Genomic DNA, 18,908 nt, shown 5'->3' on the forward strand with positions numbered 1-18,908 from the left:
CAGGCGTTGAGTAACCCTCTGGGCGTTAAACAGAAAGTCAGCACAGAACCTTCTCTTTAACAAATGTATTGCCGTCGATTCTTATACATCGATCCGCTCGGAGTCTAAAAACACTTGCCTAGAAAAACACGAAACACCGTCTAAGTAAGTGATGTGATATGACATCACATTCAGTGAGAAGTGATATTACAAAATAATATCACAAACCTCATTTTTCATTACCTTAATCGTTTATGTCATGTTATATCATCAACATCACTTATTACCCTTTGCAACCGATACTACCAAATATTACTTATCACTAGAGTGATATCCCTCCTTTTATCCCATTCGTTTCATAAAATGTACGGCAGCTCAAATTGGGTAATGAATGAACAATTTTCTGTCATGCGAGAAAAAAATAAAGAAGTTGAATTTGCATATGTTAGTAAGTTTTTCTTCACATTCACATTCACAAATTTGTGTAATAAAAGTTGTCACACGCAAATCTGAAATCATTTTTCAAGACTGTAGCAAGTCAAAAAACAGGGAGTCATAACAATGACAGATCCAGAAGCGTGCGACATTAGACAACTGCCCTATTATTGTCGTTTCTATTAGAAAGAACGGTATGACATATCGAATGATTTATTTCAGTATTACCTAGTGATGTTTAGTGAAGTCTTGTGATGTGATATCACATCTGTCCGAACATGATAAAATACTATTTAATATCATGATTACTTTTCTACTGGGTGGTGACGGAGTGATGTTGTGATGTTTGGTTATGTTTGAATCGCGCTCGGTGATGTTAATATGATATAATTTTTGCGATATTACATACATCACCCACTGATCTCTGCACTCCACTCAAAACATTGAGTGATTCAGTATTCAATTTAAAAGAAGTCAGGTTGGAATCAAGTTTACAAACAGTCTTACTCAAGGGACTAGGAAAATAAGCGCACAGCGAATGGACTTCGCTTATCGCTGATTTTTAATTATACTTTTGAAATTTGGACATGTCAGTCTTTCCTCGCTTTTAGACATACTCCAGATCAGTTTCAGTCATAGCTGGATCATGTAGAATTCTTGACCTTAGTAGTGAATTAAAATCGACACTTTTCAAAACTGAATTTAGTTCGTATACCAGTCTATGAGTTGGCAGATAGCCCGGCTACAGTAATTGGTATAGCGATGTATACCATTTCTGCTCTACCCAGTTCTTTCCGAGAAGTCTGCACTGTTTCTCTGCTGCTGCGCGCTACGTTTTTCAAAAAATACCCACTCGCCGGCTAATCTGGGATAGTGGATTCAATTGCATGACAGAGCCAGCAATGGAGTTGACTTCCTTTCTTTAATTTGTGATCTATCCACTGCCATTTCCGCATTCTTATCGCCACGTCTAGTAGACGTATAGTCTACGTAATAGATTATTTGAAATGGTGTCAGGCGAGAATGTTCCCAAGACAAGTCACAGACAAGTGTTGCCGAAGGATTGGAGCTTTTCAGTAACAGTGGTAATCTCCCATGTGATACTCCGACATGGCACGCAACATTAGCACAGAATAGTCTTAACTTGGTCTTGGTGGTGAATGTCCCGATTTGAGATAATGGCGTCTTGCGGCAATGGAAGCAAAGATGTTGCGTTGGACTAGTGGCGTGATACGTTTTGATTATATCTGAAATGAGGATATCCGCGATCGTTATGGGGTTGCATCGATCGTGGGAAAATTGCGAGAGAGGCGTCTTCTGTGCTAATTCACTTGCCAAAATTGGTCTGAACATCCAAGTCGATAGTAAACGACCAAAAAGCAGGCCGAAATGACGGTGGCTTGATACGCTGGATGGGGATTTAAAAGCCTCGAGATTGCATCCAGATCAGGCAATGGCGACGACGAGCCAACGCCGCTTGTGAACGGGACAAAGGCTGACGAAAAAAGAAGAAGAGAAGAAAAAAAAAGATATTTTCACATGCAAAGAATATGAAGGTCCGGGGGGTTTAAAGTGAGTACTTGCTCTTCAGATATAATTCCACGGTCCTCTTCGGACACGGATAGGTTTGGAGACCACAATTTGAGCCCCACCGTGACTGGCACAATGCAGGCTCAGCATTCATACCAGTGGATGCGATGCCTATCTAACCCCTTTAGTTTAACTAAGGGGTATGGCGCCCGAGTTGTGCAACGCAACTCCACTCTTGAAACCAAAAGGAACTCCGCCCGCGATATGGATACAACCATCCTAAAAGTCCACAAGGGCCAACCGGAAATAACCGCGCTGAGAATACATTATCCAGGAATTCTTTCGGAGCATATGCTCTCAGGGGCCATCCCAGTTCGCTAGGTACCAGGTAACCCCTGGTGAGGCTTAGTGGCAAGAGTCTGATCGCCCTCTTCGATTATATTGCGTGCGGATATCATACTATGCTAGACAGTCACGTTCGATATGAAACTAGTCCTCTGAATCTGCCTCATACACAACAAAAGCCTGACTGAACTCAAGGTCCTACGAGAAGAGAAGCCCATCTTGAGCCCGAAGTCCCGAAGGGACTTATGTGTGGTGCGACCTTTCTCACATGAGATGCAACACTCCCATCTAATAACTTTTTGAACGTAAGCGGTCCTAATCTTTCTATCTGCTCTTCACTAAATCCCGTTCCCCACCTTCCTCATCCCTAAATCAAGAGGAAGAAAACCCATATACCTGCATGGCAACGGTTAAAACCATTCGACGTTTTCTGCCTTGCGCCGTAATCACAAAATTATAAATCGCAGTGGATTCGTAGATACAACATGCAAGAAAAAACCCCAGACCCCATTCACAGTTTGATCAGGTCTGGGCGCAACCACATATGCTGGGTTCTGCGATTCTGACTTTCAAGTGTGTCACTGTCTTCCGGTATTTTAAATTCACTCCGTTTAACTTAACTAGAGACGGACGACATTGATTTTCTTTGAGCAACATTGCGATGATATTTTCTTTTGACACCGCGACACCATCTTTTTGGGACCATGCATTAACGGTGGGGATGTACTCAGTACCACGCTGCTCGAGCTCAAGTAAGTAATGCATTCAACCACCAAATTAAACTCACTCAACATTATCAAGTCCCGTGTAAATGGACTAGCAATAGATCCCTTTGGACAGACGGACTTCACGTTAACCCACAAATGCCTACTTGACACCTTGGACGAAAGGTGTTTGACCATGGAAGTAGATTTGGATGGAAGTAACTCTTCCAAGGGGCCATTTTTTTAGCATGTTCATTACACTGACTGGTGCTCCTGCCAAAGCCTACCCTTACAATTTTTGCATCTGCTGCCGAGAACCGAATTGTTTCAACGCTCTGTTGGGATTCATTATCTGACCTGTAAGAGGCTTACTGGTTCCCGGGGCATGGTGAACATAATTTTAGGGAACTCATGCACTCTATTCTTCACTCGTCTCCAGGGAACGCGAACCCTGATTTCAGTCAGGCTAGCAATGCCTTGCCCTAATGAGCCGTGCAGCCTTTGAAACCAACTACGGGAAGGGGGGATTTTCTGACCATGCAAATTGGGAGCCTCGATTGCTTCACAATATACAAGTGACCACTGCATTGATCTGAGAACTCTCGTAGTAGCTGCAAATGCACTGATTCTGGGAAAGTCTGGTTTATGCAGTGGATCGGTCTCTGAAAATTTCGGCTAAGTTCATCAGTTCATCGTGCACCACATGGTGGCTGCCTCGTTTCGAAAACAATTTTTGGGGCAGGGGATTGCCAATTGGTGGCGAGCGAAGATCGAGACCGATGCCCACGATAGGAACAACTTGCAGCACAAGAGTATTGGCCATCAGAGCAGTCAACGAAATTAGTAGTTAATTTGAATGGGTTGACTCGGCCTAAGTGTCAAGGGAATGCCCGCATACTTAACGACAGTGGATTATTACATACGAAGTAGATTAGTGTTCTAACCACGATCCATGGCCACGGGGATCTCCTAGGCTTGATAACTAAAGGCTCATTTACCAAATCAGTGGATGAGTCTGGACCAAAATAGGACCTTCGCTAGAAATCCTGCAAATTCCGCTGGAGCCCATGTTGTTCTGTACAGAGGGCGAACAGGTGGATGATAACGCTCCTATCGAAGTCGCTGTGTTTCAAAAGCAGCTGAGCAATCTGAGGCTGACTGGAATTGTCGCAAAGAATCCTACGCTATGCTAGGAATAGGGTAGGAAGCAATGAAAGCCCCGCAAAATGGGTAGACAGTTGGGGAAATAGTTTGAAACTGGAGTAAAACCGTGAAGCAATATCAGAACGGTAGTTCTATGTGGTTTAGCCTAGCTGACGTCTAGTATATGCGTTTACGTTTACAGATACGAGTCCATGAGGGTTTCATCCCCGAAGAAAGTGTTTTTCTTTCCAAATCCCGGAAAGTAGTGGGTTCCTGATTAATGTTCGGAGAGATGTGTGCTGCAAACTAACTTACATATTCCACTTGCATGCCGTATTCAGGGGAGGCTACATGATGGGAAGGACGAAAGCGGGTCGCTATGAGCTGTATTTTTTCCCAGAAACATTTTTTTTTGCGTTACCATGGAGCTGTAATTCAAGGATTGGCTCAAATTTGCAAATTTAAAAACAATCAGCACATAACGTACGCCCTGTGATCTGGGTGCTGGTTTTTAGCAGGATTTTGACCACGAGTTTCGAATCCGCGTTAACGAGAATTATAACACGCAATTCAGGATAGGCTTCCTTAAGGTGACATTGTAATTTTGGTGGGTGATCTGATCCGATTGTCAAAGTGGTTTCTGACAGCAGGTTGCCCGGGCATGCGATGGGGGGCATGTCTTGGTGACCGTAACGAAAAAGGTTAGTGGTTTATAAATTTCTGTAACTTTCAATGTCTCAACATCGGGACTACACTTTTGGAGCATTGCAAGAGTTTCGCTGGTCCCCAAAATTAAAACGGACGGTTTTCACGATCCGGTTGTCATCCTGCAATGGGGAAACTTTCTTGGTGTATAAATGACGGAAACTCTAAGCAAGAAGCTCAAGGAATTTCATGAGCCCTCGGTCCCCAGCTAAAGTGTCGTTATCTCTCGGACGAAAAAAGCTGGCAGCCACATTTCGAAAGAACGTCACAAAATCTGGTTGACTGTGGAAATGTGGAGGCAGATATGAGCATAAGGAACCTAAGAAGCTGAGATTCTTTGTTGGTGACCTGGCGTTTTAGAGCGCCTTATTCAAGACCAAAACAGTACACTAGTAGGCAATGTGGTCAGCATTGCACTCGCCCGTGATCATCATCCTGATTTGGCTTCGGTACTCATTCACGGCTAAGTCGGTTGGTATCCACCATGCAGACACGATACAAATCTTTCTGCAACCAGTGTGAATAGTTAAATTGTCAAAGAACACCTAAAAATTTTGATCGACAGGCAGCAGGTTGATTCCCCTTTGGACTCTACTGCACTAATACAATTCGGAACATTTTGATGCAGCGTGCGGGGTCCAGGCCCTTGCTGCATCCCCTTTTCACCAATTTCGAGAACGCTTTAGACAGCACCAACGGAGACTGAATCTAATGTGCTCTACGCAAGAGGGGTTTGGCTCTCGATTTTGAGAAAGAGGCATGGCTTGGCTGAGGGTATTTTGAGCACACCGAGGTTACCACAAGGGTCCGTACTGAATCCTCTGCTATGGAATGTGATGTATAATAGAGTGCTTGCAATTCTCCTTTCAGAAAATTCTACGACTGATGACCGTAAAGAATGTTGCCAAAGTGAAGTTAGTGGACACGCGGTCATCTCCATGCCGTTTACCAAATATTATCTGGACAAGCCTTAATAGGATCGGCTAATGCGTAGGCTTCTTTTTAATTTTTTGGGAATGACCCGAGCGGAAATATTGGAGACCAAAATGCTTATTATATGCAGTGTCTACAGCGCAATGGACTGGATAATTTTTCAAATCCTGGATAAATAGGCCAGAAGGTTCAGACAATGCCATGATTGCCCAAGGTTTGCAGACGAAAGAACAAGTCCAAATGAGCGTTAAAGATGAATGTGATCCCGAAGAGTATTTTTCATCTCTTCGCATTAGTTCCAACGTCAATTTTGCGTTCATGCTTATCAATGAATGGATATCTTTTTGGTAGCGTGAAAATATTTAGCTGGGGAAAGATGACTATTCAAATCTACAGAAATTGAGCCAAATCGGCTTGACATCATTTTCGCCGAAATGTCTGGAGAGCACGTTGAGGATCACATTCGCGAGAAGGCACTAAGGTCGCACCCAGTACATGAAAACCAGCAGGAAGGGTTCCAAAAGCTCTGTGATGTCGCCAGAGACCATGGTGATGGTGAAGCTTTAGTTGAGTGGATTTAGCGGGTGTTGATCGTTACCTAACAACGGAAGTGACGAAAGTTTTCCCTTAAGTAGCTCAAGCTTATGCGGATGACGTGGCTGTGCTAGCTGTTGGTCGAGATCTCGGGATGGAGAACATTGCAAGGGGACAACTGAATCCAGTTTTCGCTATGCTTTCTGATCCTCGGATCCCCATACATCTGTTTTGTAGAAGATATGAAGTTATCTTGAAACGAAGAAGAAACTGGGACGAACCAGAACCATAATTTGGGAGGGGGTTTGCTTCACTTACCTTTTGATAGGATTTTTTGCTTTTGGAACGGCGCGAAAATTATAGCGGTTCCTTGGATATACATTGGAGAATTAGAAGTTTTTTGTAGGTAGATTTTCGTCCTTTTTGTGAGAGACTTGACAAGTATGGTTGACCTGTCATTGTGTTGAGTTAGTGAAATTTATTGTTGGGTTGTAGACCTTTCTGTCTAACTTAGCTTGTATTTTTGTAGGTGAAATTTTGGGACATTTGGCGCGAAGGATGCTGGTTGATCTTCGTCGTGGAGAGGATGCATAAGCAAACGTTCCAGTTTGTATTGCAGAAGGAAGTTGATCTGCGATGAAGAGACTATTTTTTGGTATGTCCCAATTTTGATTGTATAGTTTGTGTGTTTTTCATTCCTTGGGAAGTGCTACCCTATTTTCCTAGAATAGTAGGTGAGTTTGATTTGGGTGGCGAAAGTCGAGCCATGGAAAGCGGTTTGACAGTTTTTGGTTAAGGTGAGGGTTTCTGGAATCCTCAATTTGATGCTGGAGGTCTTTTTTACTTTCAGAAGTCTTAAGGATTGGAAGGTCCTTGTCGGTTATTGCGGTCAATTCTGCTTTCGTTAGATACTCGGCCAGATATGCTGTTTGCTTTACGGTATAACTGCGGATTCTGGTCGCGGGTATGCTTTATTGCAGAGCTGGTTAAATTCTTAAGGGGGGTTACCTATTTGGCTTTGGTTTTCACGTCTAGGATGTCCTTGCTGACCGTCTTGGCTAGTTTTTTTTAGGAAGGTTTTAGGTTAGTGATTTAACTCGTCGTTGTAACGGCTTGTTTTTAAAGAGAATGGAAATTCTGGAGTCTCCTTTTGAGTTGACATATGGTTTCCCCACGCTTGGGAGATTCTATTTAGTTTTTTAGTAATGTTGGTGTTGAATAATTTGGGGTACTAAGGGATCTGTGGAAAAAAGGGGGAAGGGGTTGTCTTTTCGTCTGAGGAGTTCAACGTAATTTCAAATTACTAATGGAAGAATTTAGTGGAGATCCAATCGCTTCCTGGTAGCTCGCTTGAGTTCAAAGATGCTCAGTAGATTTTGGAGTGCAGTTGAACAGGATTTTGAGTGGTGCAAGACGTGAAGATTGATTTTAACAGAATTTTAACGGCACATAAATGAATTTTAACACTACGATAAACGGACAGGACATATGCTTTTATCTGTTTGACACATTAAAAAAAAACTGAATACAAAGCAGGTGTCGCCCAAATGAAAGGTTTTGTGTTTGCCTGTAATTTTGAAGCAATTTCTGTTTTAAATAAATTTTCCATACATACATTCATGTGAATATAATATTTACATACATAATATCCTTTCTTATAAGTATACATATGCATATCAAGGGACACGAAGCAATCAACGATTTGAATTTGAATTTTAAGATGCTGCTATTTAGTAAATAATGCACAATACACTAAGCACGTAATGTTATCCTTTTTTTAAAAAAATTTCGTAAAAGCTCAGATATTTTTTCGGTTGGGTTTTAAAGTATATTTCCAGCAGTCACTAGGCCTTTGTGCTTGAATGAAACCGAATCAGATCGCCTAATTACGACAAAAACGGTCTAATGACTCCTTTTTTGACTGCGTAGTGAGGCAGCAACCCATAACTTGTTTTTCGAAGCTGGGATCAGCGAGGATCAGCTAGGGTCAGCTAGGATCTATTATTTATTAAATGTCTGACTATTACGGATGTATCTTTGTAAACATTGATGGTTAGGGTGTTTTCTTAAATACAGATGAGTGAAGTATCTTTCTCGGTTTTCACTGAACGCCTCAACATCTAAAGTAGTCTGAGCACATCTCATACTAACAAATGCTTACTCGATGCTACCCTACGTTTCTAGAACAAACTCTTTGTCAAGAACTCTGGAGATGAAGGTTTCGAACTTCAATGGACTACTCAGTGGTAAACTACTATTGCAATTTCGTCTCTAAAGAATCATTTGTTGGATATCAGACATGCACAGTCTCTTCTACCAAAGGTCCTTGTCCCCGCTCTAGCCGAAGCTGGTGCTTCCTGTCTTAGGATATCACAAAGGTGGCTCTGACTCCGAGTCGGTTGGACTAATCTGGGAGAGCTCCATGCTCTCCAGCAGCGGTGTCTTCTCCTCGCTAGAACTGGGCGGGTCATTAACACCCCCAATAATTTTACAGACGCTCTGGTGACTCTGTTGCTGATGATGAGGCGATGTTTCCTGTGAGCTGTCAGCGTTGTGTTCCTCCATCGGTGACTCTTCGCAGCTTTGAAAAATGGAAATGTTACTATAATTAACGTTGACCGCATTTTGTCGGTTGATTGAGTTCGAGGTTAAGGACAGACGATTCTTCTTATTGTCGCGAAAATGTGCTGATGTTGAGATTTCGTCCTCGGAGAAACAGTCACTGATGGCGGTTTGTTTGAGTTTGCAGAGGCTGAAGAGATGACGCTCGGATCGGGACTTCCTTGGGTCGATTCGAAGGTGATCGGTTGAGCCAGTTAGGAGATCATCGCAGTCTCGTTTGGCGCACGTGGCTATTTCATTAACGGAGTTTCCTCGATTTAAAGCTTTCCTAAGCTCGTAGGTGTCCCCTCTTGATATGGATGGGGATAGTTTTGGACTGGGCGTTGTTTCTAGGAGGGAATCGTTTGATTTGGCAATTTTGTTCTTTCGATAAAAGATACTTTCGCGCCACAAGGTGTGCCTATCACGTGGGCTGGAAGGTGTAGGAGGAGGGTTAGGGCTTTGAGCCGAATGCAGGTTAGACTCCCTGCTAGTCGACCCTGAATTGTTGATCCTATGACTAAACGATGTATGGGTGAGCTTCTTGTATTTCTCCGAATTATTAATATTATAAACCCTGTTTTCCGAATTAGTTCGATCGCGGATTGGTTGGAAAGCATTGTCGATGCGGCGCTCATCCTCAAGTGACCGAAAAGTGATCTTATTAACGCTCTTCAGATGTTTTCGTCCTTGCGGTGATGATGACGTCATGTCCTCGAATGATGAGACTCTGTATTTTTGGGAGAATACTTCTATAGTGGCGGATCGTTTTGATGGCGATGTGGTGTAAATTGAGTTTTGATCGTTTACTAAAATTTTCGGTGGATCAAATTGCAAATTTTGCAGATTAGCATTGCTTGGACTAGGTGAATCAGCCGTGCATTTTCTAGGTGAGGGTGAAAGAGAAAAGTTATGGTGTTGGTGAGGATGGTGATGGTGGGAGTGAGGGTGTGATCTACTGCTTGATTCATCCGTGCACGACGACGATGTGAAATTGGGCGAACCTTCGTGATGTGAGGAAGACGAGCTCACGTCTGAAACGGCCGAATCAATTTGAATCTGAGTTTGTGTTGGTAGCTGTGCGGTCGAGCATCTGAGCTCTAAGCTAGTTTCGTTCGCAACTGTTGTAGCAATGATCATGTCCTCGACCCCCTCATCGATTGGGGAACCTATCGATTGAAAACTGCTCAAGCGAAAACTCGAGGAAGCAATTGAAAGCTCGCCATCGGTCAATGATCCAAAAGCAGAATCCTGAGAAGGATTGCTTCGACCATATTTCAAGCACCTTAGCGAGTATTCCAGTCGTCGACTCTTCGAGTTTTTATAATTACAAATATCAGTAGTTAATTGATTGTTCAAAGCTGTTGAGGATAAAGAAGTGCATGGTGAGTTGCCTGATTCAAGGTCACCGCCACATGTATCTCCCGGTCTGGGGGAAGTACTGGATGAGGTGGCTGATGCGGCTATGGTGTTACTACTACTGCTACCACCGCCAGCACTATTATCGTCTGATTGTATACTATTGTCGCAGAAATGTATGGGTGAATTGAGCGGATCATAATGATGGGAATCATAGCTGCTCGATGTGATCACAACCTCGTCTAGACCGCCCTCGGAATCGCTGGAGATATCAAATGAATCGGCCGTTCTGTAAAAAAGAAGAGAACAAAGAAAAAACATGGTTGATAATGTATGTGTGGAATGAAAAGCGTGTGATATTCTACAATTATTGCCAATGCTGCAGTGCGTTGCTCTACAAAATTGTGCATAGTTCTGACCTTTACTTTTACTACCGCGTGAAAGTTCAATTTTGTGTTTGAAGACAGTCAGTTGTCTGGGTAGAAACCGAGATTAGAGTTGTTTTTTTCCTTCTATAAAGAAATTTTTGTTCGCCTACAAGGACTCCACCAATGTAATTCAATTAGGACCAGGTACTGGTGTGTCTCTTTATTAAACGGAGGAGCCACGGTTTGATCCTATTGGATCCGCGGCGCAATGGGCGCGCCGCCCATGGTTGGTTATCCTAGAGCTATATGGCGCAAAGTTGTGGAGGAAGGGTACAAGATTCTCGGAAAGTCTTGAGAGCAGCTGCAGGACATTCCTGGAGGCCGACAACCCTGGCACGTAATTGTAGTTGGCGTACTATGTCCCACATAGGGAATTAAAAGATTGCTCTTAAAGAGCGAGAATTGCACTTCTAGGACTCGAGCCTTTTGTAGATCCATTGTGCTCAACAATAGTAGAAATGACAGTTGCTAGGATTCCAACCTGGGGTATAGGGTCGAGAAAACAAAGTCGTTACTTTGTAGCATTTGACAGATCAGTATTCACCGGGGTGCAACCGCTTATGAATCGCTAAAGCAGTTCGATGTGGAGATCAAAGTTGATCTAGTATTTATCAGTGAATAGTACTGAAACAGAGAGCCAGTATCATGGGACCCTAACATACCAGAACACGATACGTAGTCTTTAGCACTGGGTCCACCTTAAAATTTCAAACTACAAGGGAAGGATCTCCGAGGGAACCTTCACACCGTAATCATTGGTATCGCTGCTGGACGGGTGGCGAATTCTGGAAAGCTTCTCGGCAAGCGACCGCGCTTGAGGCTTGGGGTGCATGGAACGTCGCGAAGGTAAACATCGGGAGATTTTCCGAAGCTCTTGGAGCAGATAGGGCCGCGCTGGAGGGAACTGCTGGGGGAGCTGGCATTTCAGCTGACACTATCGTAAAATCTGTTATGAACCAGATAACGACGGCCTGCACAGCTTCCATGCGTAGGAGAGCATAGAGACATGGGAAGCCTTCAATGTATCGCTGGACGGCGGAAATTGCAGAGCTCCGAAATGAGTGTCACAAGCCCCACTACCTGACGCAACGTCTAAATAACCGGGGAGCACAGATCAGCCAAAAGGAGACTCCGCAGCGCAATAAACAGGAATGGAATTCACTGTTGGCTGGATATGTTCGACGATGTGAATAGGGACTGGTGAAGCCGAGAATATCGGGACTCAGCGGAAATTCTGTTCACAGATGGACCGCATTGTACGAGCACCATCCTTAGCGCAGCCCCTTTTAGTTGATGACAACAGCGTGGAAGACGCTGTGGACTGCCCACTTTTCTCTATAAAAGAGTTGTAAGGGACAGGTGTCTCTATCAAAAACAAGAAGGCGCCGTGTATAAAACTGCTGTTCGCCCTTAGGTCAGACATTGTGCTCGGTGCATTCAACGTTTGTTCGAAAGAGGGCACTTTCCTTTCTCGATGGAAGGTGGCGAGGCTTGAGCTGATCAGCAAAGGAAAAGGCGACTCTGAACTGTCGTCTGGATACCGACTACTTTGCATGCATGACACTGTCGGGAAAGTGTTTGAGAAGCTCATCAGAACTAGACTCGCTGAAGCGATACATGAAGATGACAGTTCGATTTTAGAGCATCCAGAGTGGATGCTGTCATGCAAGTTGTAGAAGCGGCTAATCGAGCTGAGGCATACAATCGCTGAGCTCGGCGGGTGATGCTTCTCATAACTCTCGATGTCAGAAATGTTTTTAATTCGGTAAGATGGGAAGACATTCTAGCACATTAGACAATACTTTTGACGTGCCGAGTTATCTTTTACGGCTATTGAGGGATTATCTGAGGAACCACTCCCGACTGTATGAAACGCTACAGGGTTAGGGGAGGATGGAGATCATGTCGAGGATAGTGCCAGACGTCTGGAACGCTTTGTAAGACAGTCTGCTAAAACTCGACGTGTATAAGAGTTGCACGTGGTGTGTTATGCAGAATATGTTATGGTGCTTATTGCCATTAGGACTGTTGGACCGGCGTAAAGCGACTTGGTATATTGATGCGATGGGTAAGCAGATAGATGGTTGCTCACGGTTCCAACCTTGCATAGAGAAAAGCCGAAGTAGTCATTCTGACCGACTGCCATATCGATCGGCGATAAAGTACTATCGACTGATGCTTGACTCAAAAATGAACCTTTTCGAGCAAATCAAAGCAGCACAAAGGTGCAGCTGGAGTTTCATTGGGGGTCCTATACCTAGCAGGCGATGTCTTCTGACGCAGTCTGTTCTGCTCTACAGCGCAGAGGTATGAACTGAAGCTCTTTGCAAGGAGGTATTTGGTAAACGGCATGTGCAAGCATAGAGACTCCCGTGGGGGAATGCTTGTAGAATCGTGATGGGACGATTCAGAGGCCGTTCATCTCCGCAGATCACGTCTCCTACCCTCTTGCTGAAAATCATCCAGGGGTTATTCCAGCAGGAAGAGGAGAGCATCGACACATTCCAACCACCTCTGAAAGTGACGGCAATTCCGCCAGTCACCAGAGACGAGCTGTTGGATATCTGTGGTAGAATAAGAGACAATAAAGCACCGAGCCTGGACGGAGTACCGAATAAGGCTATTAAGCTTGCCGTGAAATCCAGGCAGGATATGTTCGCTGAGTTGTTTGAAGCTTGCATGTCCGAGGGAATATTTTCAGCGGCATGGAAGCGGCAGAAGTTGGTACTTTTGCCTAAGCCTGGTAAACCTCCAGGTGAACCATCACGACACGGTGGCGAAAATGTAAGAGCGGCTAATCTATAAAAGATTACTCCCGGTTGTTGAAAGCCAAGGCGGCTTTTCAGATCGGAAGTATGGGTTCCGTAAAGTCAGATCAACCATTGATGCCATCAAATTGGCTGCTGGCTTGGCCGAAGATGCAATCCACGCAAAGGGTGGTATCAGCAAGTATTGTGTGGTAGTAACCCTGGACGTGGAAAATGTATTCAATTCGGCCAATTGGAATCTAATATGCCGATCCCTAGCGAAAGTTGGTGCTCCCGCCTATCTTGCTGCTATCGTCGATAGTTACTTAATTGAAAGAAGGCTCTGGTATGACACCGATGACGGACCCCAGGAATACATTGTTTCCGCGGGTGTCCCGCATGGCTCCGTATCGGGCTCACTACTGTGGAACATCATGTACAACGATGTCATTAATCTTCTTTCCGAGGGAAGCCACAGTCGTGGGTTACGCATAGCGCTGGTTGTTGTCGCAAAGCATCTGCTGTTGAAAGTTGCTAGGGAGCTTTGGTCTGACACTTGCGGAAGAAAAAACAGAAGCGGTCCTCACCACTAAGCACTTCAACGACCATCTAAAGAACTTACGGGAGGTGTCACAACGAATTCAAAATGCAGGGCTTACACTAAGCGTAAAAAAGTGTTCGCTGTTCCAGAAAGGGGCCATAGAATGAGCAAGTACCGATGAAGAGAAAATTGCAGGAGTGAAAAATTGTCCAAGCTCCAGTAACTTACACGAGCTGGGAAGTTTTGTTAGTTTGTGCATTTATTATCGCCGGTTGGTAACTGATTTTGCAGATGTTCCTAGTAGTTTACATGAGTTTAGGAAAAAGGGTCGTAAATAGCGATGCAGTAGCAAGAGGAATCATTCTTGCAGCTGAATGAAAAATTTTGCAGTGCACTGATTTTGGCATACCCTATTCCAGGAAAGAAGTTCGTGTTCGATACTGATGTAAGCAATTACGGATTTGAGGAGTTCTGTCACAGGTTATTGATGGACAAGAAAAAGTTATAGGTTATTTTAGCAAAAATACGAAAAGACCAGAAGGAGAATTTAAGGCGAAAAGCAGAGGCCTATCTTTGAAGAAATTTCAAATAAAAGTCCAATCGCCAAGGCTTATTGGGCAGAACCTCCAGTTGGAAGAAGAATGTTCTTATCGGGTCTGGGAAAGCCGGAAAAATAAATGAAATCTGACAACTGGGTATAACCAAAGCCTCTGGGAAGTTTAAGCGTTGAGTTTAATGAATTGGATGTAGACAGCCTGTGGCAGACTGAAGTCAAGGAACCCTACAGAAATATAACGTTGGGGCACCATTGCATTGACATGGATATAGCCGGGCCGTTTCCAATGAGCACCAACTGCAACAAGTACGTGCTCGTCGTTATCGGTTATTAAAGCAAATGACCGGAAGGACTGGATGTCAACCCGGAGGCTAAAACGTTCGTGGACGTATTTCTGTTCGACAAATACGTCCATGAACGCTGGGAAGGTGGGGAATGTAGGTTTGAAGTCCTATTAAAATTACATACAGACCAGGGAAGAAATTTTGGTTCTTAAAAAATGCATGTGAATCATGTGAAATCCCCATAAATTGCAATCATAATGGGAAGGACCTTACTGACTAGTCAAAAGAATAAATTACGTCGCTTATTCGATCCAAAGGTTTGGAAATAACAAGACGAGATTGAAAGTAGTACACCTGCAGAGTTCGCCCCCTTCAAAACGCTTGAAAGATGGAAGCGATCTTGTTCAGGACTAAAATCCTTTAAGAAAAATGTGTGTGACATAAATTTAAATCATAGTATTGACAATTAGTCAACACATCCCCGTTGTATAACAGTAGGGTGAATATTTAGTTAGAATGATTAACAACAGATGACTCTAATCCCAATAGGTGTGGCAGCCCTGAATTGCATTCTAACGAACACAGCGCCGTGAGAGTCAGTGCTTGATATTGGAAGTAATGCAAAGGATTAAATAACCGGCGATCGCGATACAAAGGATACTCATACGAAGAGAGTTGTTACGACAAGAGTGAACTTAGTTTTACAAATGTAATCGTATTAAAGCTAATAAACAAGTAAGATCCCGAGCCGTTCTAGTTTTAATATATATTGTAGTAGGCACTACATAGGAAAACCCTGTGAGAGAGGCTTTTCTGAAAGGTTTCTCGGGATATAAGAGGGCTGGAAGTCTGCTCCCGGATTCAGTCTAGTTTGTGAGTTAGTACAAAACGCGTCGGTTATAAATACGCCTCGAATTGTATCAGTTCTTTTATAATTAACTGTGGAGTATAGTTGTATAATTTTACTATATTCCAAGCTACTGAATTGATCGGACAGATCCACGTAAAGAAGTTAATTAATAAGACCGAATGGAGACGAAGATGTTGCATTGCACTGGTGGCATGACCCGTTTTAATCACGTCCGAAATGAGGATATCCGCGATCGACATGGGGTTACACAACTGCGTATGAGGCGTTTTCGATGGTATGGTCGCTTAATTTGTGCTAACGAGAATTCACTTGCCAATATTGGTCTGAACATCGAAGTCAACGGATGATTCACCTAAAGGAAGCTGCACACATAGGATTATTGCAGATGTCTCTAAATGGACCAAACGAATACACAGTGAGGTTAATTACCATCTAGCTCAATTCCGGACACGGAGGGTACCGTGCTACCTTTATCGCTTGGGGCGTGACGACTCCCCGTATTGTCCGACATGCGGAGAATACGGAGCATGTTGTTTTTAACTGCCCGCGGTTCGCTGCACACAGAGTGGAGGCGGAAATTGACGACGAGGCACGGTTGATACCCGAGAATATCGTGGACCAAATGCTAGCCTCTGAAACATCTTGGAGGGCGTTGGTAAAATTAATGAATCACAATCTGCTGAGGAAGGAGGGGCTTCGGAGGAAAGTTACAAATAACGACTCATAACGTTCATAACTGATCCTGCCCCGCGATGTAGTACCGCAATGGCAGTCCCACGGGGTAAGTGAAGGAGAAGGAGGTGGTTTCAGTGAGTAAAGGTCTTACGTAACCGTATAGCAGGAGCGAGCGGTAGGTTTTGAACCTTTCCACCTTCCAGACAGATAGTGAATCGATTTTAATAAGGTTTTGTTTTACACAGTTTGAGTAGAGATAAATTAGGTTGTACTAAAGGCTAGATCCATTCTGTTAGAGTAAAATCTATTGAAAGGAATGAATGTAGGAAGATATTCTCCTACTTATATAAATTTTGAAAAAGTCAGATTAAATTTAGTTAATTCGAATGAGAGAGATGTTGTTATTTTTCAAATTAGCGACCTGAAATGTGTAGCTACAACCACTGATTCACGGTAGTATTTGCATAAATTTATTCGCATTGCACAATTAAAATTTAATTACTTGAATTACTTTAATTTTATTCAAAAGTTTATTTTGTTTTACGCTTTAATAATTTATTCATGTACATTTGAAGTATATACAAAAGACTTGAAAGCATTAATTGAATTATTTAACATGAAACTTAATAATTATATAAAATAATAATGTCAAACTTACATGCTAGGTTTATTATTAATATTTTCAGGGGGTTGATTTGTGAGAGTAATATGCATCCTGGTTGGAAGGTGTAAGTTTTGATTTTTGTTAAATTTAAATTAAATTTATAAATTTAAAAATTAATATTAGAAATAAATTTATAATTTCATAATTTTTTTGCAGATTGCGAATATAAATAATATGTTGTCCTTATTATTATTAAAAAAAATAATTAATTAATTAAATTAAATAAAAAAATCATTTAAACATTTTATAGTAATTAAAAAAATATATTTAGCTGTTCTTTTGGATTATTTTTATTTTATTTTTTTAAATAAAATCTCTTTGAAATAAATAGAAAATTGTAAAGGGGATGTTTTTTGTTCATATTGTAGTCAAATCATATTTATTTAATCTATCTTCTAGTGCTTTGGAAATTAATTGATTTTACATGATTGTTTGAAGTGTTAAAAGAATTAGAGCGATTTTCTTGCAGTTCAATAATTTTGTCCTTAAAATTGGAAGCAATCTAAGCTTTTTTATGCATATTACTCTCACCTAAACATGCATTTAGTAAAAGCGACATACATGTTTCAAACATTCTCAATCTACAACAAACATCGATTCAAAACACAATATTTAAAAAGCACAAGCAACAAAAGAAATGTTTAATTGAAATATCGAAAGAAATCTTACCTCCAATGAAAAAATAACGTCCATACAAGTTTTTAACGTTCATTATAGGCAATACTTAGTTCTAACAAATTCTTAGACTAAACGATAATCAAACTTTTCAGAGGATGCAGCGAGAAAACTGTCATCAACAATTTTATAATTAGTTTCCTTTGAAATACTCCGATAGAATATACATACATACATATTCTTACAAAAAATGCTTGCATGCAAAAAACAATATACAAAAAATAAATTATCATTTACGATAATTAAAATAATTCTGGGAGGAATTATGCAATATCAAAACTTTATTAAAAAAATTAAATTTTATTCTTTTGACAGGACAAGGATTAGAACGCAAAGTAAGGGACAGGATAACGAACACTAGAAAACACAGGGAAAAAACGTTCAAACTCAATTTTTTTTTTCATTTTGTTCGGACACAACATGAACACCACAACACCATTTCCTTTTCAAAATGAAATCCTTTTTTTGTTAATTTTAGGGTTTACTCCTAGTTAGGTTCTTGCATTTAAAATTTTGAAAAAAATGACAGTTTTTTACTAGTACGAACTAACCCTGTTCGCCGGTCACGTGGGGTGGATGGTGGCGTACATGGTGAACTGGCTTCACTGAAGGATTCGCCCAACGATGCACTTTGACGCTTCTTGACGGCTTGGAGAAGATTTAAGGTCGATTTACTTAAGCTGGGTTTGATTGTCTGAGGAGAAGAGAAAGGTGGCTTAAATGTATTCTTAAGGAGGATCTAGGGTTGATGGTTTCATACTTACACTAACGCAAGGACCACGGAGTTCTCGCAAATCGATGTTACGAAATAAATCACAAAGGACTAGATCTTCAACGGTAACATTGCTTCCGTTTTGTGGTTCGAATATTAGTTGTAAGACTTCTAAAATCTTTAAGGAAAAATATTTTGTAATTTTGTTTTATTTATTTCCACGTTTTTATAAATATTAGAAAAATGTTTGCTTATTTGTAGATTTATTAAACATTTTTTTTTATAGAAACGATACTATTTGTTAAAACCCTGCCACCCACACTGATGAGATGAATTTCTGAAGACACTTCTTGACGCCCCTTCTTAATGTAGAGAGAATCAGGCCTTGGTTAAAAAATATGCGACCCTACCACTATCCTTCCTTTTTATTGAAATTTCTATTGCGGACCCCCGAAAAATTCTGGGCCTAAGGGAGTCTACCCTTTCG

General features: G+C 41.9%; 2 protein-coding genes across 6 annotated transcripts in view; both read right to left on the reverse strand.

The window, feature by feature from the left end:
- Positions 1-1,981: 1,981 nt before the first annotated feature.
- LOC119647466 lies at positions 1,982-17,772 on the reverse strand. Its single transcript, XM_038048403.1, has 2 exons — positions 17,704-17,772; positions 1,982-9,639 (listed from the first exon to the last, which is right to left on the reverse strand). The coding sequence occupies exon 2, from the start codon at positions 9,618-9,620 to the stop codon at positions 8,679-8,681; it is 942 nt and encodes a 313-aa protein (XP_037904331.1). The 5' UTR covers positions 9,621-9,639; positions 17,704-17,772; the 3' UTR covers positions 1,982-8,678.
- Positions 9,937-18,908, reverse strand: part of LOC119647434 (slowpoke-binding protein) — a 122,165-nt gene continuing 113,193 nt past the window's right edge. For 2 of the 5 annotated variants that reach the window (XM_038048378.1, XM_038048355.1), the window contains 2 exons: positions 18,474-18,599; positions 17,314-18,403 (listed from right to left, as the gene is read on the reverse strand). In XM_038048378.1, the coding sequence (XP_037904306.1) occupies positions 18,215-18,403; positions 18,474-18,599 (315 nt within the window). In that variant the 3' untranslated portion in view covers positions 17,314-18,214. Of the gene's footprint in view, positions 10,079-17,313; positions 18,404-18,473; positions 18,600-18,908 lie in introns of those variants that run through there. The other 3 variants (XM_038048370.1, XR_005248872.1, XR_005248871.1) reach the window with 3 other exon arrangements.

Source organism: Hermetia illucens, chromosome 1, assembly GCF_905115235.1.
Source record: "Hermetia illucens chromosome 1, iHerIll2.2.curated.20191125, whole genome shotgun sequence".
Classification (NCBI taxonomy): domain Eukaryota; kingdom Metazoa; phylum Arthropoda; class Insecta; order Diptera; family Stratiomyidae; genus Hermetia; species Hermetia illucens.

Bases quoted from the DNA above. Each gene is read 5' to 3' on its own strand.
- LOC119647466 (XM_038048403.1), bottom strand. From the start codon at position 9,620: ATGACGTCATCATCACCGCAAGGACGAAAACATCTGAAGAGCGTTAAT.